Source organism: Lates calcarifer, linkage group LG23, assembly GCF_001640805.2.
Source record: "Lates calcarifer isolate ASB-BC8 linkage group LG23, TLL_Latcal_v3, whole genome shotgun sequence".
NCBI classification, from domain to species: Eukaryota; Metazoa; Chordata; class Actinopteri; family Centropomidae; genus Lates; species Lates calcarifer.
The window spans coordinates 16,993,876-17,021,857 of NC_066855.1; the positions used below are offsets into that span (position 1 = coordinate 16,993,876).

General features: G+C 40.7%; 1 protein-coding gene across 1 annotated transcript in view; it reads left to right on the forward strand.

Moving 5' to 3' along the window:
* The first annotated feature begins 846 nt into the window (after positions 1 to 846).
* Positions 847 to 27,982, forward strand: part of rnf213b (ring finger protein 213b) — a 31,980-nt gene continuing 4,844 nt past the window's right edge. The window contains 61 exon segments of the mRNA XM_018666613.2: positions 847 to 1,075; positions 1,811 to 1,940; positions 2,059 to 2,819; positions 2,902 to 3,057; positions 4,002 to 4,171; positions 4,264 to 4,469; positions 4,471 to 4,548; positions 4,639 to 4,886; positions 5,291 to 5,497; positions 5,578 to 5,791; positions 5,894 to 5,949; positions 6,038 to 6,203; positions 6,278 to 6,427; positions 6,814 to 6,912; positions 7,035 to 7,163; positions 8,125 to 8,290; positions 8,397 to 8,563; positions 8,687 to 8,831; positions 8,987 to 9,024; positions 9,026 to 9,619; positions 9,964 to 10,123; positions 10,229 to 10,446; positions 10,533 to 10,676; positions 10,810 to 10,962; positions 11,830 to 13,138; positions 13,389 to 13,573; positions 13,668 to 13,820; positions 14,369 to 15,490; positions 15,492 to 18,188; positions 18,280 to 18,416; positions 18,502 to 18,600; positions 18,697 to 18,809; positions 18,915 to 19,028; positions 19,154 to 19,200; positions 19,296 to 19,452; positions 19,718 to 19,853; positions 20,098 to 20,289; positions 20,372 to 20,505; positions 20,598 to 20,698; positions 20,700 to 20,774; positions 20,860 to 21,063; positions 21,222 to 21,409; positions 21,492 to 21,612; positions 21,746 to 21,846; positions 22,126 to 22,305; positions 22,463 to 22,608; positions 22,695 to 22,794; positions 23,137 to 23,248; positions 23,465 to 23,669; positions 23,769 to 23,959; positions 24,458 to 24,509; positions 24,512 to 24,579; positions 25,024 to 25,125; positions 25,315 to 25,557; positions 25,956 to 26,037; positions 26,125 to 26,159; positions 26,256 to 26,359; positions 26,460 to 26,604; positions 26,690 to 26,855; positions 26,944 to 27,035; positions 27,161 to 27,409. Coding sequence (XP_018522129.1) covers positions 1,851 to 1,940; positions 2,059 to 2,819; positions 2,902 to 3,057; positions 4,002 to 4,171; positions 4,264 to 4,469; positions 4,471 to 4,548; positions 4,639 to 4,886; positions 5,291 to 5,497; positions 5,578 to 5,791; positions 5,894 to 5,949; positions 6,038 to 6,203; positions 6,278 to 6,427; positions 6,814 to 6,912; positions 7,035 to 7,163; positions 8,125 to 8,290; positions 8,397 to 8,563; positions 8,687 to 8,831; positions 8,987 to 9,024; positions 9,026 to 9,619; positions 9,964 to 10,123; positions 10,229 to 10,446; positions 10,533 to 10,676; positions 10,810 to 10,962; positions 11,830 to 13,138; positions 13,389 to 13,573; positions 13,668 to 13,820; positions 14,369 to 15,490; positions 15,492 to 18,188; positions 18,280 to 18,416; positions 18,502 to 18,600; positions 18,697 to 18,809; positions 18,915 to 19,028; positions 19,154 to 19,200; positions 19,296 to 19,452; positions 19,718 to 19,853; positions 20,098 to 20,289; positions 20,372 to 20,505; positions 20,598 to 20,698; positions 20,700 to 20,774; positions 20,860 to 21,063; positions 21,222 to 21,409; positions 21,492 to 21,612; positions 21,746 to 21,846; positions 22,126 to 22,305; positions 22,463 to 22,608; positions 22,695 to 22,794; positions 23,137 to 23,248; positions 23,465 to 23,669; positions 23,769 to 23,959; positions 24,458 to 24,509; positions 24,512 to 24,579; positions 25,024 to 25,125; positions 25,315 to 25,557; positions 25,956 to 26,037; positions 26,125 to 26,159; positions 26,256 to 26,359; positions 26,460 to 26,604; positions 26,690 to 26,855; positions 26,944 to 27,035; positions 27,161 to 27,409 — 14,172 coding nt within the window. The 5' untranslated portion in view covers positions 847 to 1,075; positions 1,811 to 1,850.

Sequence of the window (27,982 nt, forward strand, 5' to 3'; positions counted from 1 at the left end):
CAGAAAATGGTCCCTTAAGGATATTACACCATTATACTTTGCATTATTGGATTCTTATTACAGATGCATTTATTTGTAACTAATATTCTGCTGAATAGTTCGGTCTATAAGCACAGAATTCCTGAGTCATGAAAAACCAGGACTGCTTTCATTCATGGGCTTTAGGGTTTCACTTTCCAGATTGCCTGTATTGAAAGTGAAAACGTCTGATGAGCACCTGAATGCAACATAATCAACTTTTAGATTAGATTTGTTGAATATAACTTAATTGTCACACATAACAAGGGTAACATGAGCATTACAGCTGCAATCTTCACTGTTCAAGGAGAGAGAGAAAAAAAAAGTTGATGTAGCAGTCTACATCAGAATATATAGTGAGTAAAGACGTGAAAGATAGATCCCAGAACCCAGAATCAATGCTGAGCACTACATCACCTGCAGCCCTTAGATAATTAAAAATAACAGTTAAAGAAAACTTTAAATTGGTCAGGGGACAATTCATTATGAGACATTTGTCGTAAGTTTTAAAGAATCCATGGCAAATTAAATTCTACCGGAAAAAAGCATTGTGAATTTACCCAATAAACGAATTTTATTTTGTAACAAACAGATTTATTTCTACATTCAATTTCACTAACAGTGCCCCCAGCAACAGTTGCTACATCGTGTCCTGACTCGACCTCATAACATCACACAGCCTAAGTTTCTTGTTTGATGAGACTCTGAGAGAAATGAAACTGAAACGGCCTCTTTAAAAGTTAGGGACAATCGAGAAATTACTCACTAAATGAAACCCGCGAAACCTTACACGGTGTATTAGCTGACGATTTATTGAGCTGAACAGACAATTATTATGCTAGGTCACTTTTTAGCAATGAACACATTTAGATTACAGCGTTAAAACTGGGTTTATATCGAAAGTTTACCGCCCACCTCACAGCAGTGGGTGGATTTTTCGACGCTCCCTTTGAGTTACATAGCACGTAGTTTAATAAACATTTCCTTGAGATGTCAGTCGTTCTGTAGCTTGACATATGTTTAGCCTGGTCACACTTTGAGACTTTAAAGCGGAAAGGTAGGTAAAGATAGCATTAACATTAAATGCTTGTTAAATGCGTTGCTTGTACAATGTACCTACAGTTTGGACAGATTACAGCTGAGCAACATCTTCAACGGATTTATTTTTTTAAAAAATGTCGGCGTTTAATGTTTGTCATTCGATTTTATTGAACTATATCAATAAATAACCTCTTTGTAGGTGTTAAGTAAAAGTCGTGTCGTCTGAAATGAGCTAAATTGACAATTAGCATTAGCATTCATTATTTCACAGTAACTTTTCAATAGAAGCTCATTGTGGATGTATAGTATGTCATGGAAGTATTTAACGATTCATTGGACTCCAGTAATTGCTGCTTTTCTCTGTTTTATAACACTGCAAATGGAATATGTTTGGGCTTTGGACTGTTGAATTGCAAGCTAGTAGGAGATTTAGCTAATTATTTACTCACATTTTAGAGAAAAAACATTTAATTGATTAATTGACAAAACAGTCATAAGATTTATTAATAACAAAAACAATAGCTACTTGCAGCCCTTGTGGTATTTAGGGTCTATTACGGACTATGTGACATAATTTGTTGTGTATGGTAACTGTACAAAGTCCCTCAGGAAGAGGAACAGGTGCGCTACCTGTGGCAGCATTTGTCATTTTGCCACTCCCTCATTAATACAACTGACTTAACTTGAGAGGGAAGTATCCTAGAGGTTTAGGGACATGGTGGATGTAACTGCACCTGATTTTTCTATTCAGAGACAGGGCACAGGGACTCCCCTGTGAAGAGTCCCCACAGATGGAGGAGGGAGCAGGAAATCACGGTGGACCTGGTTCCCGGGTGGAGCGGGAGGATGTTGCAACCAAAAGACCCCGGAAAAGAAATAAGGTAAAAATTTCAGAACTTCAGGCAGCAACTGATTGATGGTTTAACAAGATTTAAAATACTCTGAAAGAATTTCAGATATGTGATCCTCAGTTAGCAATGACGTTGCTGTGTGTTCCAGGAACAAGGACCAGGCAATCCCAACTGGAAGGTTCAAGACAAAGAAAAGAAGAAAAGGAGAAATCGAAGAGGAAAAAAGAGCATCTCAAATATAAAAGGAGGTGAAGATGTCAAAAATGAAAACCTGGAAAAAGCCAAGATGGAGGCTGTAGAGACAACAGAAAGCCAAACTCAAGACAGTGTGCCCTCAGAAACACAACATGTGTTTACCCAAACTGAAGACAGCTTCCTAAAAGAAGAAAACTGTGATGAACACCACCACACAGATGTGAAGATGGTGCAAGCTCAGACTCAAACAAGGAAACGAAAAGGCACAGACCAACACACACAAACTCCAGTTGTTGCTCAGAGCAACAAGGAAACACAGACCGATGTCCCTGTGCCAAAACAAGACAACAAAGACAATGAAAAGACTCAACAAGGCACAAACGATGCTGCAGAGACGCAGCTAAAACGAGATGAACACACACCTGAAGCCGTGATGCAAGACGACAGTGCTGCTCAGAAAAATGAGAATCCAAACAATGATGGAGCAGCATCAGACTCAGCCAAGGAGCAAAACCCTGAGAAAGAGTCAAAGTCTAAAGAGGACAGTCCCTCTGCAGGAGCCTCGTCTGATCCCCCAGACTCTTCAGCTCAAAAAGGTGCCGAATCAATGTCTTATGCCAAAGCTGTTTCTGGAGAAGGAAGGAGTGAGAAACAGTCCATTACAGCAGCCAACAAAACAGGAGATAAAACCACAAAAACATCCCAAAGCACACGGTAAGAGTAAACTTGATAACAGCTACATCAAATACTGTGGTTGAACCTGTGATTGTAAAAGTGTATTTGTCTCTCTCCACAGTGACCGAAGCCCAGTGAGACCTCCACCTGGTGCTCCCATGTTCACCTTTCACATCTATGCTGTGCTGGACAAAAAGTTTAGATTCAACCAAGAGCATGATGAGCTTTTACTGTGTTATGAAGGAGGGTTCTTACCCCTGAAAGTGATGCATTTTGTGTAAGTATTCATGATGTTTATATTCTTTAATATAACAGTTCAGTCTTTGCAAGTATTTTAACAAAACATGTTTTGTTGTAATGGCTCTATACTCCAGTGCTTTAGGTTTGAAATGAAACAATGACGGTGAAGTTAAAGTTCAGACTTTCAGCTTTAATTTTAGAGTGTTTACATTCACATCAGATGAATGGAAACTCTCCTCCTCTGTCTTAAGGGGCAGGAAATAACTGGGTAAGAAGATCACATTGATCAAGATGATTAGTTGAAAAAGTTCTAGAATAGATACTCATTGGACCAAGAGTTGAGAGTTTTTGTCCACTGCTGTTTCCAAAGCCAAGAAAAAAAACTTTGTGCTTCAGTAATTTTACAGTCAGCATTTGTTTTTGTCTCCAAAAAAGTTTACCTTGTCTTTTTCATAATCTTAGCAATTGAGTTGGTAAGTGCAGTATCAGTGTTACTGATTAGAATAATGGCCAAAAAATACATAATACAAAATCTCGACTATAATAATAATAATCTCAACTGCATAATTTCTGGTAGTGGGGGACTGCGTTCGCGCTCTCCCCTGATATTTAATTTCCCTGAGGGAGTCATCCCAAGGGATCAATAAAGTCTAGTCTAAGTCTCTAACACAGTTGTTGTTTTAATGATTAGTATAAGTCAGTGACTGCAGAGGATTTGGTACTACGTCTCTGATCAGTTAGATAGAGGTCTTGTGCTGACTTGACTAGTCCAGAGACTTCTGCTGTGTGCATTGCCTTGATGGACACTTGTTCCCTGTTTAGGATTTTTGTCCATGCTTTGTATCAAAATGATTACAACAATAATTTCATTGCAAATCCAGTGTACTGATGTACAAATTCATACCACTGTTTTCAGACTGCAGTGAGACTTTCAGCTTCAGTAAAGTATCATTATAACAAATGTTTAACATCTATGTTTAGGGGAGTAAAACAGGAAGGCTACCTGGTAGAGGCAAGTCTTTCCATTGAAGAAAGCCAACTGTGGAGAGGAGACTGGTGGACCTATTGGTATGGTGTGAAGCAAAGACAAAAACAGATAGTAGAAGTTGCCACAAGACACGCTCAAATTCCTTCAAACTCCAACATTAAAGGTAAGGAAAGCAGACCATTTAGCTTCAGCATGCCTGCTGTTGGTTTCTGTTTTTATATAAACTGATCACGTACCTGCCTGTGATTCATCTAGAATTGCACCTCTATGAGGGCTTCATTAGTCGTCAGGAGGAGCAAAGTTGGTTCCAAAGTGGCCTTCACATGGTGGGCTTGAAGAAATCAAAAGGCGTAGAACTTTCAGATGCCTGTCAGGCCTCAGCAAAAACTCTGCTGAACAGAATCTTCCAGAAGTGGTCTCCATCAGACAAACAGAGCACTGAGAGCCTGTGTAACAACTTGAATTCATTTTATGATGAGTCTTGGTTCTGTACACACAAGGATGGAATACCTAGACAATTCACAACCTCCCATGATCAAGGTTAGTTCAACAAGAAGAGTAGAAGTTAAAGTATACATTATACATTTCCTCTAATATTCCACCAATAACCAAATCTTTCTGTGTTTGCAGACATATGAGCTGATTTCAGAGAATCTGGTTCAGATCTTAAAGGGAGAGCCAAAGAAGAAGTTCCCAGGAAGTTGCAGAGGCACCAGTCCTCTTGTTCTGGGGCTTTCTGTTTTCATGGTTACCAGATATTGTAACATCGACCTTGGAGTGAAAGGCTGGGCTGAGCTATGTTCCCTGGTGTCCTCAGAGACCACAATGGATAAGAAAAATCTGAATGAGTTGCTCAGTTGTTTCCAAAATCCACAACAGTAAGTAGCTTCAATGGAAAACACCAATCCAGGCATCAGGCATGAAATAGTGATTATTTGTTAGAGAGGAACAAAACTCCTGATAGTTGTTTCACATTTATTTGATAAAACAGATTATCCTCAAATGCATTTTAAGACTGTTTCATTGCATTTACCACCCTGTCAAGAATATGATTCTAGTGGAAAAATACTAAATATGTTATTTATATTTTCAACAAATGAATTTACTTGCCCTAAATGAGTAAAAATCAGTTGGTGTCAGCCATCAAAACCCATCATGTAATTTGCATGTAAACTTCTTCAAAGGTGATTTTCAGATGCTTGTATTTATCTGATGCACTGATGTATGATATGACCTTGTGTAACACATCCTCACTCTGCCTCGCTCTGTTTCATCCCCTCAGTACTGTGTTGGGTCTGATAAACTACTGTGCTCAGCACACTGTGGCAGAGCTTGTCCTGCTCATTCCCCTGCTCCTCAGACTCAGACAACCAGGAGCTGATGCAACAAAGGTGGGTCCAGCTGTCGAGGAAGAAAACTGGTCAGGACTTGAGAATGTCCATTTCAACAGGTTCAGAGAGAGAATACAGTCCTTCCCTGACAAAAGAAGGTGAGTCTATCTCAGAGCCACCTTAACTTTGTCTTCCTGAAATGAGTGAGTCTGCATAGAAGTAACTTTGTTTTCCACAGGAGAATGATGGATTTGATCAAGTCACACTTACCAGTGGCTAAAGAGAAGCCTCTCCTCCTGATGAGCTGGTTGTCTCTGGTCGCATTTGAGGATGTTCCTGAATTCTCAGAACTGACAGGAATACATGCAGAACACCTGATCCAGAGTCTGTTGTACAGGCTCCGAACCTGTGGAGATCCAAGGGACAGCAACAGAGCACAGGAGGTTGTAAAGGTAAAAAAAAACAAGTATGAATGTCAGTATTTAACATTTAAAATACCATTGTCTTACCTTTAAATGACCCTTTGTGACAGTCTTTGTCCTTTCTACATGCAGCATGCTCAAAATATCTTGGGTCATACACTGTTGAAGGTAGATAAAGATAAGGACAGGTAGGGACATCTGAGATGTTCTTCAGATTCTGCTGATTTTCTCTGGCATTGTCTCTGGCAACCTGAAACTTTTGCTTTTTATCTGTAGACTGACTGAATCTGGAAATATCAAACCAGCCTTCATGAGCAGCATTAGTGTGGCGAATAGCATGTGTGGAATTGTGCGACTTGTCCCGTGGTACCGCGCAACAGTCCTCTCCTACCAGCTTGTGTTGAAACTGGCAGAGAGTTTGGATACTGCACTGAGAACAGAGGTAATAATATTTCTTTATTATGTGCTTTAACTGCCTCAATATTTCAATTAAATTCATTGTTTTCTGTCTCTTAGTCCAAAGATGATACGTTTGAGACCTTAAAGCAGCAGCTCTTGGAGAAGCTATATACCATGCAGCAGCGAATCAGTGAGTGGCGAGATGACCTGCTGCAAAAAGACCTTTTGACGCCATCAAAAACAGCCTCCTACCCAAAGGAAATTGAGGTATTGAGAAACATCATTTTCAGCTGTTTTACTAATTTTAACCAAAAATGAAAGAAAAGGAGTTAAAAATCAGTCTTTACATTCCCAAACAAAAAGTTGTGTTATGTTTTGTTTCCTGCTGCAAGAAGACAATGATTGCTTCAGTTAACAGTGAACAACACACTCTGAGCCAGTGATTATGTGCCTGAGTCCCTTTGAAAAAGTGAAAAAACAGCAAATACAGTGTTCTTAAAAATGAAAATGAAAAGTAAATGAAATGGCTATTTTCGTTTTTGACAATTAAACACAAACATGGTTAGCCATACTTATTTTCTGTAATCATGCAGGTGAACCAGGTTTAACATATGCTGGCTCTGATAATAAGAGTGACTGTGTTGGATTTTCAGATGTGGGATGCGCTGCTGAAAGTAGAATGCTCTATTGAAGAAGTTTCATCTCGCTGGACTCAGAGCCTGACAAAAGACCTGAGGAAAAGGATTTCCACAGTCAGTGACTGCATGTGGTTCAGTGTGAAAATAGACATTATTACAGCATAGACTCTAACAGGAATCTAGTGCCAGCAGGTAGACGTTTTCCTTTAGCATGTCTGAGTTCTATTTCTTTGCAGGCAAGTGATGAGGATAAAGTTCTGATGTGCTGCCATGAGCAAAGCTTGACAGCTATAAGGAACAGCCACATTGTTGTGCAGACCTGCTTTGATGAGTTGTGTCAGTCTGCTATCAAGACAATCTGCCAGGTACAGTGCATATTAATGATCTGTTCAGTGTACACTAATGGGCAAATTTTGCCATGAGATGATAATTTAAACAACCCTCCCCACACTGAGCTGGTCAAGATTTAAGTTTGATTTTTGATCCACATGTGATATGATGCACTTGATTTGTCATCAGTGGCTATACCTGGAGTCACAGGGTCCGACACACACACACACACACACCCTCATCCAGGTGGCCTAATCTCTGACCAGGTTGCCATTGTTGTCCCCTCAATCCAGAGCTGTATTCTCTAACGTTTCTTCTTGACTGGATTCCTGTAGTACACTTCATCCACATAAAAACACAGTCATAATCACATCTTGTGGGTAGAACAGCTCATGACTTACCATAAAGCACTCTGACACTTTTATCTTTTCATGAAATTCTCTCATCCAGATATATTAGTTCACAAACTGTTTTTAAAAATTTAGGTATTCAAGCGTTTTGATAAAAAAAAAAAAATAATTCAGTTATTTTTCAGGAAAAAATATGTGGTTTTGGACTTCTGGTTGGAAAACGTAAGACACTTCAAGATGTCTTATGTGTCTTCAGCTTAATGACAATTTTTTGATGTATCATAAACTAAATCATAAGATTAATCCTGATCGTATATATTGTACATTTACTGTGTCACTCTGTTTGTACATATGACATCTATTGCATGTCTGTCCTTCCTGGAAGAGGGATTCCTCCTCTGTTGAGTTTTTCCTTATTCTGTTTGAGCCTCTAAAGGCAGAGGCTATATGCTGTACAGATTATAAATACACTAATATGTGATATTGAGCTATATATTATATATATATATTGAACTATAGTAAAATTGACTTGATTTATAATAATCGGCAGATTAATCAGTTGTGAAAATAATTATTACTTGCTGCCCTAATTGTGACAGAGTATTTGACATACTGAATGCTTATCCTCACTGCATTATATGTTTAGAGAGGGCAGGCGGGGGACCTGATGCGAAGTCTCAGCTCCAAGATGAAAGATCTTCCTGCTGCCGTCCTGTCTGCTGTTGTGGTTGAGTCAGCAGCACAATTCAGAGACAACTCAGTGGTCCAGCTGCTCGATTCACAGTCAGCCATGAGCTACCTACTTTTACACAGTACATACTTTGATCATTTATTTGATTTATTTATACTGTTTACTATTCTGACTTATTTCTTATTCCCTTAAGGTTTTGTAATGGTTACAATGTTACTGACTCCTAGGTGATTGGAAGTCGATCCGGGTGGATGACTCTGCAGGGCAGATTGTCCACAGCTGTGTGGTTACAGTACAGTCTCTGGTGGAGTCTCTGCTTCAAGGACATGTGACCCTGGGACACCTGCAGACTTGCCTGAAATATAAAGAGCAGTTTAAGAGACTTCACCTTGCAGTGTATGAACCTTCATAAGCTTTGACTTAACAAACAGCCTTCCATGATTATTATATCAAATTTCCCTCTGTGGAAAAGTCTGTATTAATTAATAATAACTGAATTATATTTTCCACAGACAAGAAGAACACCAAGTCTGAAACTGTTCCTGCTGATGCTGACGTTGTTTTGGCTCAGAGAGAGAAGGATTTGAACTCTTTCTTGCAGCGAAAGCAGCAGATGGATACACTGATAAAGATGATAGCGAAGGTTACAAAGAGCATCACAGGTGAGTTTAACTTGAGAAATAAATAAGCACCCCATTATAAACCTGAATTATTTCTAGTAAGAGACTTTTGCCACAGAGTTTGGTTCTGAGTTTTGGTTGCATGTGTACGTATGTATATGTTGTTTTCTTCAGTAACATGGTTCTTATTTAACCAGCTCCTGAGATGTCATCTCTTGAGGAACAGCACAATGCTAGATCTCCAGACTGTGAGCCTGAACAAACTGGTGGGGGTTCAGTCCTTTGATGCTGAAGGAAAGTTGAGGAATATGGGTCCTCCCCGGGTCCTCTGGTATAACACCAGTATCAAAGCCTTGAAAATGGCCACTGAGATGTACAAACTGCGTGACAGCAACTTGATTCTATCCTGGTGGGTCAGCAGAGCTGCATCTTTGGCATCGGCAAGGCAAACCTCCTCAGCTCCTGTTCCAGTAACCCTAACACAGATCTACGAAAACATCTGGGAGCCACTGCTGACAGAGTTCCTTCAGCTTGGCGTCAGCATAGCAACTGCTGACATCACTATCGAGCAACTTGATCAGGTTCTGGTTGAGTCTGGCGACCAAGGAGATGGGAAGCTAATGAAGAGAGAGCTGAGTCTGATGTCAGAGATGTTTTTTGAGTCAGGACAGTTCAAACCTGAGAAGAACTGGGTGGAGCTGAGACTTGACCAGATCCAGAAGTATTCACAGCTCCACGAGGCAGCAGCTGCAGCCAGTGCAATGCTGAAAATTGCTGAAAAAATGAAGCTTTCTGGGAACTTCACAGAAATTTACACTCTCAGCCAAGTGGTACCAGTTATTTTTTTCCCTTAATTTTAAGTTACAGCATTTACAGTAGAATTGAGTTATCTTTGCTATTGTTTGTCCATATATGTTCTCTCATTTTAATGTATTCACCTACATACACCAAACATTTTAATATAATTAGATTCAAATATAAAGTAAAGATCAGTAACAGGAGGTAAAAAAGTGATATGGTCAAACAGAGTTAAAAGAATGTGCTCACTCATATTGATATACTTTTAAACTGTTTCACAGAAACATCACACTTACCAAAAAGATAAGATACCAAAGGTACTTTTCTTTTAAGAAAATGTATAATTTGTATAATTTTATGTTCAACTATATAACAGAAAGAAGAAACCTTTAAGCAAAGGCCCCTGCGATCCCTTAGTAGTGACCTGTTTCATGCAAAACAGCAACTCTCCACAGTCACCAAGCAGCACACTGTCTGTCTGGAAGAGTTTCTAGAAAGCCAGACTCTGGTCACCTGGGTCAAAAAGAACCTTAAAAGTAAGGAACTTTCATTTAAAAAGTCTGTATATTAATGCAAAATGTAAATTGTCTCATAATCTTATAGAAAATGCTTTTGTGCTTACTTTTTTGTCCTCTCAACAGATATGAGTGAAGTGAAGGTTTATGTAGACTTAGCTTCCATATCTGCTGGAGAGAATGACAGAGAGATCGATCAGGTGGCCTGTTTCCATGATGCAGTGATGGGCTACGCACCTCTGCTCTACTCCCTCTCCCCTCAAGCTGGCTTTGAAGAGTTCATGAAGTGTGCTCAGCAGGTGTGGGACACCCAATGTAGAGATGAGAAGCTACCAGATAAATTGGTATTACTTCTTCATTATTTGTTGGCAGCACACAAAGTAGTTTTGCTGTGGCAATGTGACAATGATGCTACAATTTTTTTTTCCAGAGAGAGTCAACTCGATTACTGAGCTGGCTTAAAGCCTTGAAGGAGACCCACGGCTCTGTGGAGCAGTCCTCTCTCTCCCTGGCTTCTTCTATTAATGCCCATGGAGTTTATCACATAGGATGGTCTGATGAAAATACAGAAAGGGTAAGTGGACAATCTCCCATCAAAATATATGTCAAAGATAAGTCGACCAAGATATAGGGCCTTGCTGACTGAATTTATATAAATTGTATAATATATTAATGTGGCATTTTGTCTGATTTTGACTTGTTTGCAGAGATGTCTACAAAACATGGTACAGGTCACAGTGATAGAGGGCAGAAAAGAAAAGAGCTACAAGCTAGAAGAGCTGCTGGAGCTGCAGAACAAACTCATGCTCATGTCATCCAAAGGGGAGCATGGCAGAGAACAAGTCAACAGGTTCACAGAGGTCAGTGGCATTTACAAAACACAATTATGAATTCAGAGTTGAAGTGTGTAACTTTCTGCCTGGTGGACAGAGATGTTATTTAAATGTTCAAACTGCAAAAAAAAATGGGATCAAGAGTGGTCCAACACTGTTGTATCTAGACAGCTATGTAAAGCTATAGAACAGCTAAATAAAAAGAAGGTTTACATTAACTTTATTGCCATTGTCATCCATGCTGAGAACAGTGTGATTGTATAGAACACAGTACAGAACCAGTGTGCCAGTCTTCACATCAAACAACATTCAACCATGCAGATGTCTTAACATTGTGGTATTTTAGAGCTGCTCTAATAGATGGTAAAACAACCAAAAATTCTAATTTTGTTAACAAATCTTACTGTTATTTTAGCTCTGGTTTGTAGTGGGAAAAATATCTGGCTCTTTAGCTGCTTAATGTTTCTCTTTCTCCTTGGGCTGGTTGCTGACTAGTGTTTGGTGCTGGCCAGGTAGTGTACATTAGATTTATCTGAGCTTGTTTGCTGAAAACAGCAGCTTGCTGCCACTGGTAACAACACTGACAGAGGTGCTGAGATTTAACTGTTCAACAAATGTGCAATAAAACCATAACAGTGAGCCAGAATTGTTTTGGGGATTTTAAGGGAATGAAAGCTCAGTGATAAACATCTGTAAGTCAGAATGACTGACACCTTTTATGTTTTTATTAGGCATATAAATAATTTGACATGTAATAATTTGATCCACTGTGAATATAGGAAATACTTTAACCAAAGCTTTAACCAAAAAGTAAAGATTTCAGCTTTAAGGGTGTCAAGATATCTGCTGAGATTAACAGTATGAATTCTGCACTCCTGTCCACATGTGCTGTAGGTTTTTGAGGGTGTTCAGAGACTTGGCACCATCCTTCTTCAGATGCAAATATCTGGCAATATGCTCTTCAGGGAATGGCATGCTGAGGTCCAGTGCGGTCCGCAACAGCAACCATGCATCAAAGTCAACTTCTTATCCCTAAAGGGTAAAGAGATGCTGTACAGCGGTGAGGTGACTGAGCAGCTACAAAAGCTGGAACACTCCATGGATAGCTGCCAAAAAGAATGGTGTTCTTTCATCAGTGAGATGCGCTCCAAGTTCACCTTGCTGAACCACTACACCTCAGAGCAGATGGTGTATCTGTGCTATTGGATACACAGAGTGTGTCAACGGCAGGCGTCAGTTCCTCAACAGTTGTGGCATTTACTTTTTCCCATAAAGCCTCAATGCACCCTAACTGATGTCAGAGTTGCTTATAGTGATGCAACAACTTTGATGTCAACATGTGATGAACTGGAAGAGGCAGGGTTTAATGATGAACATCAGTACTATGAACCATCTACAGTCTTAAAACCAGCTTCACCAGGACACACTGAAGGGGACACAGAAGAGACTCATGATTTGATGGAGTTCTCTTCAGAAGATGAAGATGATGGTGTCATGAAATGTGATGATGATCACACTGATAATGTCAGGAAGCATGATGAGGACAGTCTTGAAAACCTCTGGAGATCATTCCAGAAAGACATGCCACTGTACCTCAGTGAGTACTTAGACATATCAACTCTGGCCCTCTTCCTTTCCTGCCTCTCTGAAATGAACCAGCAACATGTGATCAGGAACCTTCCACCAATTCTCCAGGAGGGAAAGCCCAATCTTTTGCTTTGTCCCACTGCAGAAATTTTTACCACCACCTTGTATTTTTACATGAAGAGTCCAGAGCAGCCTCTGCCTTCTGCTGATGAGGTTCTCATCTGCAGAGAGGAGACCACAGAGGAGGAGGTGGAGATATTTCTCCGCCGAGCTCTCTTCCAAGGCTCAAAACAAAACTGTCAGAGGATATATTCTCTTGTCAATCCTGGGCTGCTGGGATATGATGTCAGTGTAGCCTTAGGGGAGCTCTTTGAGACCCTTGAAAGAAGTGCCAACCCACACTATCGTTTGGTAATAGTAAGTCCAGTTGAGCACCAGCACAGATATGTACCATCTTTCTTCAGCAATGACAAAGTACAGGCTGGTGTGAGTCTGACAGCAGATATGGCCAGGAAATATCTGTATCACCACTTCACACAAAACACACACCCTGTTGCACTGGTTTCTCCAGATCAGCTGTCAGTTTGGATGGTGTCATCTGTACGTCCCGCAGTTGGTAAGGATAAACCTAATTTTCATGCCGTTAAGAAAATACTGTGTATAGTGTGTATAATGTATATGATTTGAAAATATATGACTTTGGCAACCCCTAGTGGTGGCATTAAAAACAACTAAATCTAATCCACAGTGGCAACAAATAGACCATATCACTGAGATTGTCTCATTTTTTCTTACAAGTAAAACATATGTCAGTGTTTGCTGAATTTATGCCATACTTTGCTTGACATCTGTTTGTCTATCAATAGGGAAATCTCTTTATGTGGACCGTTTGTTTGAGAAGTTCCAGCAGAAATCTCCCAGAGCAAAACATATCAGGATCAGACTGATTGAGCCATGTGTTGATATAGACTCCTTAATTAGGAACCTATCAGAGAAACTGGAAACTTTGAGAGAGCAGGACCCTGTCCTCCTGCACATTGACACTGCTGGAGTAAGTATGCAAGCCTTTATCTCCACAGATAACTTGCTCTGCTATTGGTTGTTTTTGAAAGTCTGTATTCTTTGTCACTTTTGATACCTGTCAGGTTCGTACAGGTCTGGAGGAACTCCTGTTCCATCTGTTAGTCCTGGGCTGTTTGAGTGACAGTCACGGCATGCTGTGGAGAAGGAATGTAACTCACCTGATTGCTGTTGAGGCCCTGAACACATACACATCCCCTCAAAACCAGCCAAAAGAGGTAGTAATGTCTTTTTCAGATAGCACTTCTTTTCAGTGCGTTCAGAATCAAAAAATGTAATTTTTAAAATGTCATTTTGTTCTTCTATGTGACATTAAACAAGATAGATAACCTGTAACTTTTAAAGTTTGTGAAGTCACGTTTTTGATAACAGCATATTCTCATATTTTTTATTGAAATACCCACAGAGGTAAGTAGATGACATGTGCCATAAGAGCAGTGTGCATTAGTGACTATCCATTCATGGTAATAACAACAACTTAAAAATGGTGATATATTTTATAATCCTTATTCACCTACTGATTCAGGGTATCATAGGTATCTGAATGCAGTGCCTTTAATCTCCCCTAATTTTCAAACATGGCTTAACTTCTCAACAAAGTCTTGCTTTAATCTGTGGTCTTGGAGAGCTTATAGAATTAAAAATTATTGGACTTTCTCCCTTTGTTATCGTAAAGTAAAACTACATAGACCTCAGACTCCAATTGATTTCATTAATTATATATAATTAAATAACCAAATAATATATGCATAATTTGCACATACAGGTGAGGATTGGACTTCTTGACATTCTGCCTACCATCCATTGTAGGCCTCCACAAGAGGTGAAGCAGCTGTTGGACAATCGGGCAAAACAGACCTTCGATCCATTCATGGATGAGCAGGAGTTTTGCAGTGAGGGGATTCAAAGACCCTATCAGTACTTGCATCGCTACCACAACAATCACAATCTGGATCATTTTAACTACCAGGAAGGATCCAAAGTGGGGAACCCCAGTGATTGTCTCAAATACTTCCTTCTCTACTGTGGAATGCAAGATCCATCTTGGGCTGAGCTGAAGAACTTCTCCTGGTTCCTCAATGTGCAGCTGAAAGACTGTGAGAACTCAGTTTTCTGTGATCCGGATTTTCTGGCTGACCAGCTACCTGGTTTCAAGGGCTTCATTGTGAGGTTCATGATCACAATGGCAAAAGATTTTGCCTCGCCATCTCTGAACACATCTGATGAAAGCCCCGTACTGCATATTGGAAACAGTCCGCAAGATGACCCTCTTGCCCATCTGACAATTCGCAAGCGTTGGGAAAATGAGTCACATCCATACATTTTCTTTAATGCAGACCGATTCTCAATGTCTTTTCTGGGCTTTAACGTGAGGCCATGTCAGTGGAACACGCTCAATGCAGTTGATCCTCACAGCAATAAGGTCTTGATAGAGGATGTTATGTCACAAAAACTTTTTCAAGGTTTGGAACGGCAAAGGATCTCTCTCACTGAGGACTTTGATAAGTTACCCAGGAAAGACAAAATCAAAAGAATTTCATGTGTTGTTGGTGCAAACAAAGGAATGATGGACAGCAAATTTGATCCAGACTCAACATATGAGCTCACAGCTGACAATGTGATGAAGATGTTGGCCATAAACATGAGATTCCGGTGTGGAATTCCAGTTGTCATCATGGGAGAGACCGGCTGTGGAAAAACCAGATTAGTCCGTTTCCTTTGTGATCTGCAGAGGGAGGAAAGACCAGTTGAGAACATGGTACTTGTCAAGGTACATGGTGGCACTACAGCAGAGATGATCTACAGAAAGGTGAGGGAGGCAGAGATACTTGCTGAGAGGAACTGCAGAATGCACAAGCTAGACACTATTTTGTTCTTTGATGAAGCCTAACACCACAGAGGCCATTTTTGCCATCAAGGAAATCCTGTGTGACCGATCAATGAAAGGGAAACCTCTGAAGGTAGACAGTGGCTTAAAAATAATAGCTGCTTGCAATCCCTACAGGAAGCACTCACCTGAAATGGTGGAACGTTTGGAACGTGCAGGATTAGGCTACAGGGTGAAGGCAGATGAAACAGAAGACCGCCTTGGCAAAGTCCCTCTGAGGCAGCTGGTATATAGAGTTCATCCTCTGCCCCCAAGCATGGCTTCTTTGGTGTGGGATTTTGGTCAGTTGAGTGATTCAACTGAACTGTCCTACATCAAACAGATTGTCCAGAAGAAAGTTGCTGACCATTCATTGCCAGTGGTCTGCAGGGACATCATTTCAAATGTGCTGGCAGCCTCCCAGAAATACATGCGAAGTCGAAAAAATGAGTGCAGTTTTGTGAGTCTCAGGGATGTGGAGAGGTCCATGAAAGTGCTAGCTTGGTTTTACCAGCATAGTGAGGTCTTTATTAACAAATGCCCTCTTCTCAATGAAGCTGATAAAACATTGAAGTGCCTGATTCTTGCAGTTGGTGTCTGCTACTACCCATCTCTGGTGGCCAAAGAGGAGTACCTTGCTGTAATCTGTAGGTACTTTCCAAAGCCGTTTTGCTCTTCAGCAGCATTGCAGGAAGAGATTTCATCCTGTCAAGACTTCTTCCTGAAAAACATACAGACAAGGGAGACCATAGCCAAAAATGCTGCACTCAAGGAGAATGTGTTTCTCATGGTAGTTTGCATTGAGCTCAGGATCCCACTCTTTCTGGTTGGTAAACCAGGCAGCTCTAAGTCACTTGCTAAAACAGTGGTTGCTGATGCCATGCAGGGCCAGAACTCCCACTGTGAACTATTCAAGAAACTCAAGCAAGTTCATATGGTCTCCTTCCAGTGCAGTCCTCACTCAAGTCCAGAAGGCATCATAGGGACATTCAGGAACTGTGCCCGGTTTCAGAAGGACAAAAACATGGATGAGTATGTGTCAGTGGTGGTGCTTGATGAGATTGGACTAGCAGAAGATTCTCCACAGATGCCCCTGAAGACTCTTCATCCTCTTTTGGAGGATGGTTGCATTGACAATGACAAACCAGATCCACACATGAAGGTTGGATTTGTTGGCATCTCCAACTGGGCTCTTGACCCAGCAAAGATGAACAGAGGAATATTTGTGTCCAGATGGGATCCAAGTGAAGATGAACTTGTGGAAACTGCCAAGGGAATCTGTTCATCCTCCAATCAGATTCTCCTGAAAATCACACACCTCTTCCAACCTTTAGCAAAGGCCTTCTTGAACATCTGTGAAGAGACCTCACAGAATCAGTTCTTTGGTCTAAGGGATTACTACAGCCTCATTAAAATGATCTTTGCTGCAGTCAAATCGACACAACAAGAGCCAGATGATGGACAGTTGTTGGAGGCCATCTTGTGTAACTTCAGCGGACAACCAGAGGGTTTTGACCCTGTCAGATTTTTCCAAGAGGTTCTCCAAGACCCTACAGAAATTCCCAGACCAAGCACCTTGCAAATGGTGAGAAGGAATCTTGATCATGACACCAACCAGGAGAGCCGCTACCTTCTTTTGTTGACCACCAACAATGCAGCTCTCCATATCCTTCAGCAGCAAATCTTTGCCAAAGGAGACTATTCACAGCCTGAAATAGTCTTTGGCTCAGGATTCCCAAAGGACCAGGAATATGCCCAAATCTGCCGTAATGTGAACCGTGTGAAAACATGCATGGAGACTGGTCGCACTGTAATCCTCCTCAACATGCAACATCTTTATGAGAGCCTGTATGATGCCTTGAACCAGTACTATGTTTACCTCAGTACGCAGCAATACGTTGATCTAGGTCTTGGTTCCCACAGAGTTAAATGCCGTGTCCATACAAACTTTAGACTGGTGGTAGTGGAGGACCAGAAGAAGGTCTACAAGCACTTTCCTGTGCCCCTAATCAACAGGCTTGAAAAACACAGGCTGGATAGGAGTACTGATCTGGAACCATGGCAACACATAGTTCTTCACAAACTGAGGAAATGGGTGAAGGAATTCTCAGGTGAGGCCACAGAGGATTTCAAGCCTTCTGACATTTTTGTTGGCTTTCATGATGATGCCTGTGCCAGCGCACTCTTGCAAGCACTTGAAAGAAGAGCACAAAAAGTCAAAGACAGTCCAGGAATACAACATCAGCAGGATGAAAAAGGAGACTCATTGGAAGAAGATGAACCAAATGAAACCAAGTTCAAGTCAAGTTCTAACAGACAGAAAGGGGAAACTGACAAGGAGGACAAGCAGTTGGGTGATGCAGTGGACATAGAGATTGCTGGAAAAGAGCAAGAAACTGAGTCAGTGGAGAAGAATGATGATGAATCCACTGAGGTCTGTGATGATGAGAGGAAACTGATGTCAGAGAGTGAAGAAATGATGGAGACAGAAAGCAATGTTGGAGAAAATGAGGAAGAAGAAGTCTTTGATTTAGCCAAATGTCTGTTGTTGAACTGTGCCACCCCCGATGCTGTGGTGAGACTCAAATATTCAGATTTAGCAAAGCAGGAGAAGGAGAAACTCCAGAGAATGTACTTCCAGCAACAACATCACCACTCACTCCGAGATTTTCTGGAAGACCACCTGAACAAGACTCAGGGGTCCACCAAGTTTCTAGAGGTAGGCCACAAACCACTAATTTTGTTTTCATCATTTCTTTGCAGTCTTTATGAATTGGTGACATCACTGTCTGCTTTGTGGTTTTGTATAGATAACCACATTCTCTAGCTTGTTAACCAGAGCTGATGTCAAGGTTGTAGCCCATGCTGTAGGACTGCATACGGACAGGATCCTCCTGCTCTCACTCCACCAGTTTGACACTGAAGTCTCCTTCTGCAACAAGATACGGTACCAACTATTCAGATAACAGTAGCATGGCTTATTACTTTAGTTTTGTCTTTTAATATTTCTCTCACTCTCCTTTCCATGCCAGAGCCTTCCTTCAAGATGCTGGTCCATCTCTTCACATCCTTTTAATCCAGATGGACCTTGAGGAATCCCACTGCAGTGACGAGCTCATAGCATCAGCAAAGTAAGGCTCAATGTCAAGCTCTTTGAACAGATCTGAGAGTATGCATGCAAAGTCGAAAAATTACATTACATTTGTTTCATATGATTCTGCCAATAGATATTGCACCATGAATTACTTGATGTCATTGGACGATCAGAACTGTTGGGTGATTTTCATTGTGAAGGTTTCAAGGATCCCAAGTCAGTCTCAGTACATTGGTTTCCAAGGAGGTAAATAGATGGAATATGATCATTGTTATAAAACAGTTATTTGTTGACTGCATTATCCATGATATATGAAAAGACTAAACCCATGTTTTGTCTTTTGCATCAAAGGAGTCTGGGAGTCAGTGCATATTGATGACCTGAGGGATTCAGAGGACATGAGCCTGAACCTATTGGTTTTCTGTGGAACTCTCATCAGCAACCTGCTCAGCCCTGCACTGTCAGGTAGATACTGAACATCTTCAGCCACTGAGAAGTGTGTTTATATTACAAATGGGGAAAAAGTGAAAGTTTATTGCTCTTCAAATTAATATTTCATGCAAAATAAACAGTATTGTTGCTCTTTATAGATCACCATGAAGATGGAGGAACAGCAAGGAAAAGAGAAGACTCTCGTGTAAATATAACTTATGTTCCTTTATATGTATTAGCATGAAACAAATCTTAGTTCGTAATATTACTTAAATGAAATTTGATTATCTTTGCGTACAGGCAGACAGAGCCCAACTCCACAGCCTATCCTTAGTGAGATCATGTATTCAAAAAGCTGTGGGTTTGCTCAGGGACCCTGATGGTGTGATACCACGAAGCATGCAGCGGATGCACATCCTTCTGGATCTTCTGGGTGCTAGTCAAGGACACATAGGAGGTAAATGTTTACTATTAACTTTAGTTGATATATTATCACTGTATATACTGTATAAGTGATCACATGCTTGTTTTACACTTTTTCTGTCCCATAGCACAATGACAACAATCTGAATCCATCCACAGAGTTCTTAGAGGGTTGATCAATGCTACTCACACTCTTTGGGAACTGTGCATTAGCCATCTGTCTCTGATGTAGGGGCATATACTTTCAATGATGCTGCTTCCTCAAATTGTTTCTGATAAAACTCCAACCTTTGTTAAAGCTCACTTTCAGAGGGTGTTGTTGAGTAGACTGGCTGAGGCTTTGGCACAGAGAGAAGAAAGCATGGGCTCTCCTAAGGAGTGGGTGAGCTTAGAAGCCAAGAAACGGCAAGCTCTACAAGAGGGGGGAACTCTGAGGTAAAATCTCCCTCAAATGTGATAATCAACTTTGCAAAAATCGTTATGACATAAAGTGATTAGTTCATTTAAGAGTAATTGTTCTTTTGCCTGAAAACCGATCATTTTTTAAATAATCGAAAAATAAGTAAAAGGGTTGTACAGTCTTATACAGAATTATATGTCCTCTCATCTCTTTCTACTCAAGTTGTGGTTATTAAGGAGTCAATCAAATGTCCTATCTTGTGCTATCATTATCTGGTAGACATACCCTGTGGCGCTGTCTTCAGTCCACTGTGACTCCAGTCTTGGCCAGTATGTTGGAAGTTATGGACAGGTATGCAAATCTGGACCTGCTCTCTGATCAAAAGCTCAGCCAGGGCCTTATAAAACTATGGTTGGACATCCTGGCAGATTCACAGTTTTTGGACCTACCTCTACCTCTCCAAAAACCAAGGTACTGTGGATTACTTCTTCTGTATAATTCAGACACTGAATTTTATCAACAATCAGTAATCTTTGATTATTATATTTTCTAGTGTGTCAGACCAGGAGGTGCTTGTGCAGCACCACTTTATGTTGGATGGTGAAGAACAAACCAGCTCTGCCCCATTCAGCTGGCTCATCACAGGGCATCTCAAAAACCTGTGGGAGGAATCTGAATTTTTGCCAGGTTTGTCTTGGTCTCACAGAGTTTTTATAGATCCTGAAGTATATATGGTAGAATAAAATAGTTACTCTCTGGCTCTTTTACCTCTTCCTTAGTAACTAAAGAGGATGGCACAGAGAGGATTCTCAAGTTTGTGAGCACCTTCAACGACAGCAGGCTGGGCAGTCGCTTGCAGAAACTCTCAGACGAGGAGCGAATTGGAGTATGGTCATCACTATCTCCAAGACTTTCTTCTGCTTTCTTTGAAGATCAAGTCAAAGAATGAGCTCAGGGTACAGACATTATGAGTCACACATTTAGGTGAAACATTTTGTGAACAGCCATATAGTCTTGACTTTTTACACGTGTCATTTACAGGTGTTCACCAGGGCCTTGCTGGGCTGCGTGTCTGATCTTCAGAAGTCCATGAATGCTATCCATGACCTCTCTCCTCCCTGGATCATGGCTGCTGCCAAACATTTTGCTCCCAGACTGGACACTCTCTCCCACATATTTCTGCTGCAGCCCCAACTAGCCACCAGTATCTCTCAGCAGGGGTCAAAGAGGGAGTCCCAAGAGATGGTGAGAATAACCTTTTGGCTAAACATACTCAGATAGAATGGTAACTAAATTTTACATACCTAACATCAGTGTAAATGCATCCTGTAGTCATTAAGATACTAACTATAACTCACCATTAAGGTGTTACAATCTTAAAATGTGTGTTTTGCTTTTGGCAGGTGGAGGACATTTTAGCTCTTGGTGTCTGTGTTGAAGAGACCAAACTACTGCCTGTGACGTCCCTGCAAGAGTGTGAGTTCTTTGTGAGCAGAGTGGAGTTTCTGCAGCCTTGTCTAGACAGAGCATTTAGTCAGAAATACAGACCCCTCTGCAGCCCTGGCTGTCTGCAACATCTGGACAACATCAGGTGAGTCTGGCAAGATGTACAGTGAAGAAGAAAAGTGTTCTGTGATTCTGAAGCTTATTTATAATCTCATTTGCCTTATCAGATCACTGTGGCATGGGCTGCTTGTTGTTGCGTCTTTCATCCAGCACGTCATTTTTGAAGTTAAACAGGATGACTTGCGACTGGAAGAACTGGCCCTCAAACACTGCAACCTTCAACTGAATGTATGTAAAATGGTTTTAGTTTCTGTTTTTTTCTCAAAATTATTAACCAGCGATTTCCCAGATGGTGACGCATTTTGCATCAGGATCAGTTTAATTAGCAGATTACTCATTTCTTATTTTTTCTGGTTTTCAGCTGATGCAGGAGTCACCTGATGTAAGGAGCATGGACACATTACAGAAGCTGATTCGCATCCTCAATTCTTTCCATGAAGAATGTATCAGCAGGGATCTGAGGTCAGACTCTGCTTTTAGATATTTATATTCAAGGCTTTGGAATGTTCACGGAAATATATATATGTTCAAAAAACAGTCTCACAAATTAATGTGAACAATATACTGTAACAACTAAATTTCACCGTGTTATGCAATTAAGTGATTTTACAGTTTAATTTAAGATATAACAAAATCTTTCATTTGTAATGTACAAAATAAGATAATGAATATTACTTGAATCTCTTTTTTGCTTTTTTTCACAGTGCTATAATTAATCTCACATAATATGTTTCTATAAAGGTTTGGCATTTCTTGCCCAGTGTGTTTGCTGGAGCTCAAAGAGCCATCTGTTCTGCCATGCCAGCACATCTTCTGTCTGCCATGTCTCCAACGCTGCATTCAGCCACAAAGACGTTCTTGCCCTAGATGCAGAGCAGATGTGCCACCTGACTTCAAGCCGACTGTTTCTCATGCCGTCAAGTGAGTTGGGGAAAAATTTTAAAAACAACAATAGCAAATTGCAAAATGACTTGCTGTGAGACTGCTTGTCTTCAGAATTTGTGCTTGGTAATAACAATAGCAATAACAAAGTTATTTAGCCTCACAGTTTCCCTCCTCTTTGCTTTTCATGGCTCAGGGCAGCCCTCCAGCAGCATGCAGCGATCAGGGACTGCTGTAACTCCTTCTTCCTAGAGGTGGTGTCCAGGTTCTGTCTGGCAGAGGGGCAGAGGCCCGAAGAGGGTGTGGTGGAGCTCCTCTTCTCTATACTCGTGTCTGCCAACGGTCAGTGATAGAATTAGTGCATGGTTATGACAAGATATCATAGAAAGCGTTTATGATGATTGTTCACTCTCTTTTGTGTGATGCAGGAGATGTGTACAGGACCAGAGAGCTCACTCCCTTCCTGGAGTGTGTGGATAACAGTCCAGTGGTCCGATCCGTACTGCCAAAACTTCTGCTGCAATACAGGTGAGGGTATGAATCCAATGAGCATGAGTGGAGGAAGCACTCAAACCCTTTGCTCATTTTAAAGCAAGGCCACTAAATTAAGATACTGCAAGTACAGGATTTGTCCTTTGTGCATTTTTTAAATGTAGAAGTAAAGAATTTTCCACTGTAGAAGAACTGGTAGTGAAGGAACTCCGAAACACAAACTTAGAGATGGAAAATAATAAAAATGGAAATGAAAATCTCCCAAATTTCCAAGTTTTTGGATTTTCACAGCTTCAGATCAGTTGAGGGATCATATGCCTGTCTACACGTTACATGTTCAAAAAACTGCATGTTGGTTAACTGTTGTGTATCTGTCAGTTTTGACCAGGTAAAGGCTCATATTCAGACCTACCTGAAGAATCTGGAGGAGTACCTTCTAGATACAGAAGACCGCACTGAACTCTACCTGCTGTTTGTTAACTGTTTCCAGGTAGAAGACACAAACTTCACTTCCCCATTGGTGTTTTCTGCCTCCACATTATAATCTTAAAATTGTTTATGTCTGTTTAATTAGGTCATTGTCTTATTATACATTACCTTTCTGTAGATAATGTAGTTTTCATAGATTTTTAATCTTTTTTATTTATTCCAAACAAATGGCTGCTATTGCTGCCTGAAATAAAAGCATATTTAAATTTTGTCTCAGGACACTCTGTTGAGCTCAGATGCAAGAGAAACAGAAGAGTGTGGAGGGCAACAAAGGCAAGCAGAAATCAGATTCCTGAGCAGGATCGCCAGGAAACAGACTCCAGACAGACAAGAGGACCCTGCAGAGTTTCTGCTCAACATAGCCAGACTGAGAATATGCATGAGTACTGCTGCCCGGCTGCTGGAGAAAGCCACAGCTCAAGGTTTGTGATGCTAAACGTTGCTGAAGTCAGTTACTTAACTGTGTGGTAGAAATAGATAACTGTGTCAAGTTTTTTTGTGTGTTTCTTCATGAAATGCAGGTGGAGTTGAAGAGGTGGAGGCCCAGTACCTGCAGCAAGTGAGGGCAGTGTGTGAATACTGCAGTAATGACTGGCACAGAGTTTACCTCCTGCGAGCCCTTAACAGACTCTGTGGTATGGACAGCATACAGTCCCTGATGAATAGTCCAGATTGGAGATGGGTGTTTCCTGCAGAGCTCATTCGACTTCAGGTACAGATTCCTTATAGAAACATAGAGCTGCCAGGAAAAATAATCCATGAGACCAGGAATGCTATTTTCTCTCTTGTCATTGTGAGACTTTATCATAAAAACAAGTCACTTTGGTTCTCATTCAGAGTAAAAAGAGTAAAACATCAGTGTGTATTTGGCCTACAAGCAAGCAAGACTTTATCAGTTCATTCTAATGCTAATCCATTCCTGCAGCAGAGGGCTGCATTTTTGTTTTCTTCATTCATTTCATTCATTTTTAATGTATGTTTAGAGCTGCAACTAACAATTGTTTTCAGTATTGATTTATCAGTTGATTATTTCCTTGATAAATTGTTGAGTGAAAGTATTGAAAAATATCCATCACAGTTTTCCAGAGCCCAGTTTGTTGTTGTTGTACAGGAACCCAAAGCTCCTGTAACTGTGTAAAGAAGAGCTTGAAAGTGTTCGGTTTAGAATGAAAATAAACCCAAACACTAAAATGTTTCTTTTATGTCAAAGAGGATGATTCCGCCTCATGTGGACCAGTTCCTCTGCTGTGGGACGTCTTACCGAGCCTGAGAGATGCTGTGGCCCAGGTTCTGCTGGAAAACAAATCAGACACCTTCATGACAGAACTGCAGGTCAGAGACTCCAGAGCTCATAGAAAAGCTGAGGAGAATATTATATATTACATTTATTAAGACTACACAGTTCAGAGGTGCAGCAGCAGAGAAAAGGCAGGTTAATGGTCCTGCCTCAGTGTTGTCTGTAGACTCTGTCAAAAAGTAACCACTAGGGGTCAGAGAGGCCATGTGACTGAAAAAATGCACTTACCAATCAGTTAATCAACATGTGGTAACTCTGTATTTTAAACCCCCTATTTAGCATTTCTAAGCACTACGTAAACAGGGACGTTTAAAGAAATGTGTTACCAAAGTAGTAAGTTATTGTCTTGATCCACTGTGTACTTCCCATCTAAAGCAGTACCTGTTAAGAGTGACAGAAAGGTATATTATGTTTTGATTATATCATGGAGGACTTGAATTGTTCCTTATTTACATTTCAGTTTTATACTTTCTCTGTAGAAGCTGAGAGGTTCTCAGATCAGCCTCCTGGCCTTGGCATTGTTCAGACAAGTCACCTGCCGATACAAATCATCTGACGTCAAGATGCATCCCTCCACACAGGTCAATGTACATGATGTCCATTTGCTTCATATTAGCCAGATACTTGCCTAGTAGCTGTTGATTCTGTGTTGTACAGGTAAAATTACATCTCACTTAAGGTGAACAGACAATGAAGAGTCCTGAGATGATTTTCATCAAAAATCCCCAGATCAGTACTAACTTCTTTACTTTTGACATGTGAACTCACAGGGGACAAAAAGACTGGAAGAACTCCTCAAAAACATTGACTTAAGGGAGTTCAGGGAGTTCTGCACTTCACTTCTGGTGAATAAGATCGGTGGACCGGGCTCGAATCTCTGCATCAGTGCAAACCTTGCAGCTCAGAGACAATCCCTCCTGGAGCTGCTGGTCCATCTGGACTCTGTGCTCCTCAGTGGAAATTCTTTACTGGCTCCTCTCTGCCAGATAGCCTCTCAGCCTCAGAATGTTACGGTAAGACACGTATTAGTATCTTGGCGTGTCATTCATGTTTTGCCTTTGCTTCATGCTGTCAATCCAGACAACATTTTTAGCACTTCGGCTCATGTTAGGGACTAAAAGTCAGAATATTGCAGCCCTCACTGCTTCACAGAGTTCACCTTAGTTTACAGACAATTCAGAAAACTGTCTGATAATAGACAGAAGGATGAAAATTCGGGAGCTGTTGATTAGGAAATCACCACAAGATTAAATTATGGATCTGATTACAAATCTATTACATGATTCCAGATTTCAGTCATCTTTCCGTGATAAATTTCCAGACAAAGACAAAAACAGAAAATGATATACCCTGCTGTCATCTGATTGCTATGAATGCAGCACATTAATTCAACACAACTTTTTCCTCCAAGAATTACTTTCTGCCGACCATGCCTGATGATCACACAAGTGAAGCCAGACAGTGGCTGAAAGACGGGAGACTACAGCAGTACAGTAAGTATTATGAAGCTTTAGATTTTTTTCCCCACAGTTCTCTCTGAATAGTCAGGATATTTCTAATGTTTTTCTTGTTATTTTTAGCCTGCCCCAATGGACATGTCTGCTTTGTGGGAGAGGTATAAGTTTTTTGTCTTTCCTTTCATAGCGTCAAGTATTGAGAATAAAATTATTTTTAAAACATGAATACATTATGCTTGTGTATTTTCACACAGTGTGGTAAACCGGTGGTTATATCTCAGTGTCCTGATTGTGGACTTCAGATTGGTGGGATAAACCACAACCCAGTCAGCGGGTTCACTCAAAAAACAGAATCAAGGTAATAACATGTTTAATTAAGCAACTCTGCGACAGTATTTTCTCAGTCAGATATTTTATATGATTTCATTTGTGCTCCTCCTCGTTTGTATAAATGTCAGAGATCAAACTCGGACGGGACATGTATTAGGAGAAGCCGGTCGCAGGTCTGAAGCCCCTGAAAGACAGATGACATCTGCTCAGTCCTGCGTCCTGCGGCTGCTTATGCACCTCGCCATGCTTCAAGGCACCACAAGAAATCAGAGGGTGAGACTTCACTTAGACCTGCACCAGAATTTACATATCAGTGGTATGGAAAAGGTGGCATCACGTAATGGTTTTTGTGTTGTAGGGAGTTTATGACATGATCCACCCCAGGCCGAACAATGTTGTCAACTTCCTGTGGAACCACCTTGAAAAGGACATGCGTGTGCTGGGGCAGACTTTAAATCAGAACCCTGACAACACAGCAGTTACAGTTCATCTCATTCTCAGTGCCTGCAAAGGGTTCACTTCAGGTAATACTGCTCTTTCACTGACTTTCAGCATGCTGCTTCTGTTGTTCATGTAAAAAACGTGACATTGACAGTGCTGAATGTTGACAAGGTTCCCGTGCAAGACCTGATCTGTCCTCCAGACAAGGACGGCAGCAGTGGGAGAAACTAGTCTGTGATTCTGCCATCAACTCTGTGCTTAATGTAAGGAATATGCTGTTTTTAAAAAGCAGCGTATTTGACTTAAAATTCTGTAACAGGAATCAATACTAGTCACATTTAGTTACATTACTAGCTACAGTTTCTGAAAAAAAATCTTGTTTTTCCAGAACTTGCAGAGTAATCTGACTGATGCTCAGAACAGAATCAGTGGTGATGATGGACTTGCTGGAAGCCCCCTGATAAGTCTTCTCACCGGGGATCCTGGAAACATGTTGTCCCTCCCATCTGACTGTCCGACACATCGCTCCTCCTTCTGGACTCTCCCTGAGATGATGACAGTGGAACGATTCTCTCAGTTGGTGGGAGAAGCGCAGGGACGCGGCTCTTTACCTCTGTTGAACATGTTCCTCAATAAGGTAGTGAACTTCATCAGTTGTTTGTGAAAGTGCTTTTCTGACACTGCAAACATGATTTCCCAGGTTTTAAATACTGATCTGAGGTATGGTGAGGGCTGATGATCCACACATTATCTGTCACAGATTCATTCTAAAGGAGTAAATAGCCAGTGAGAGTCCAGCTTATAGTGAAAGTATTTAAATACAATTATTTAAATCGATTATTTGATTAGTAGAAAAGATTAACCTTCAATCTGTATCTAGATTCAGATCTGTATCAAAATCTACATAGTTATAGGCTCTGATTCTTAAAAATAGCTTAGTCCTGTTTGGGACACCCTTGTTGTATTAAGGATTAATTGTACAAAATTTCATGCACTTCAGACAGTTTACATTTTTCATGTTGTTGAAGTGGCACTTCAAAGTCAAAGTCATCAAATTAAGCCAGATCTTGAAGGAAAAAAAATATTTATTTGGCTCATTTGAACATGTGATTGTCAAAAGAAATGTTTTACAAAGGAATCACATTGGAGGTCAGTTTATAAGGTGTAGCCCATTCTGAAATATCCTCGTTAAACCAAGGAATCCATAAGA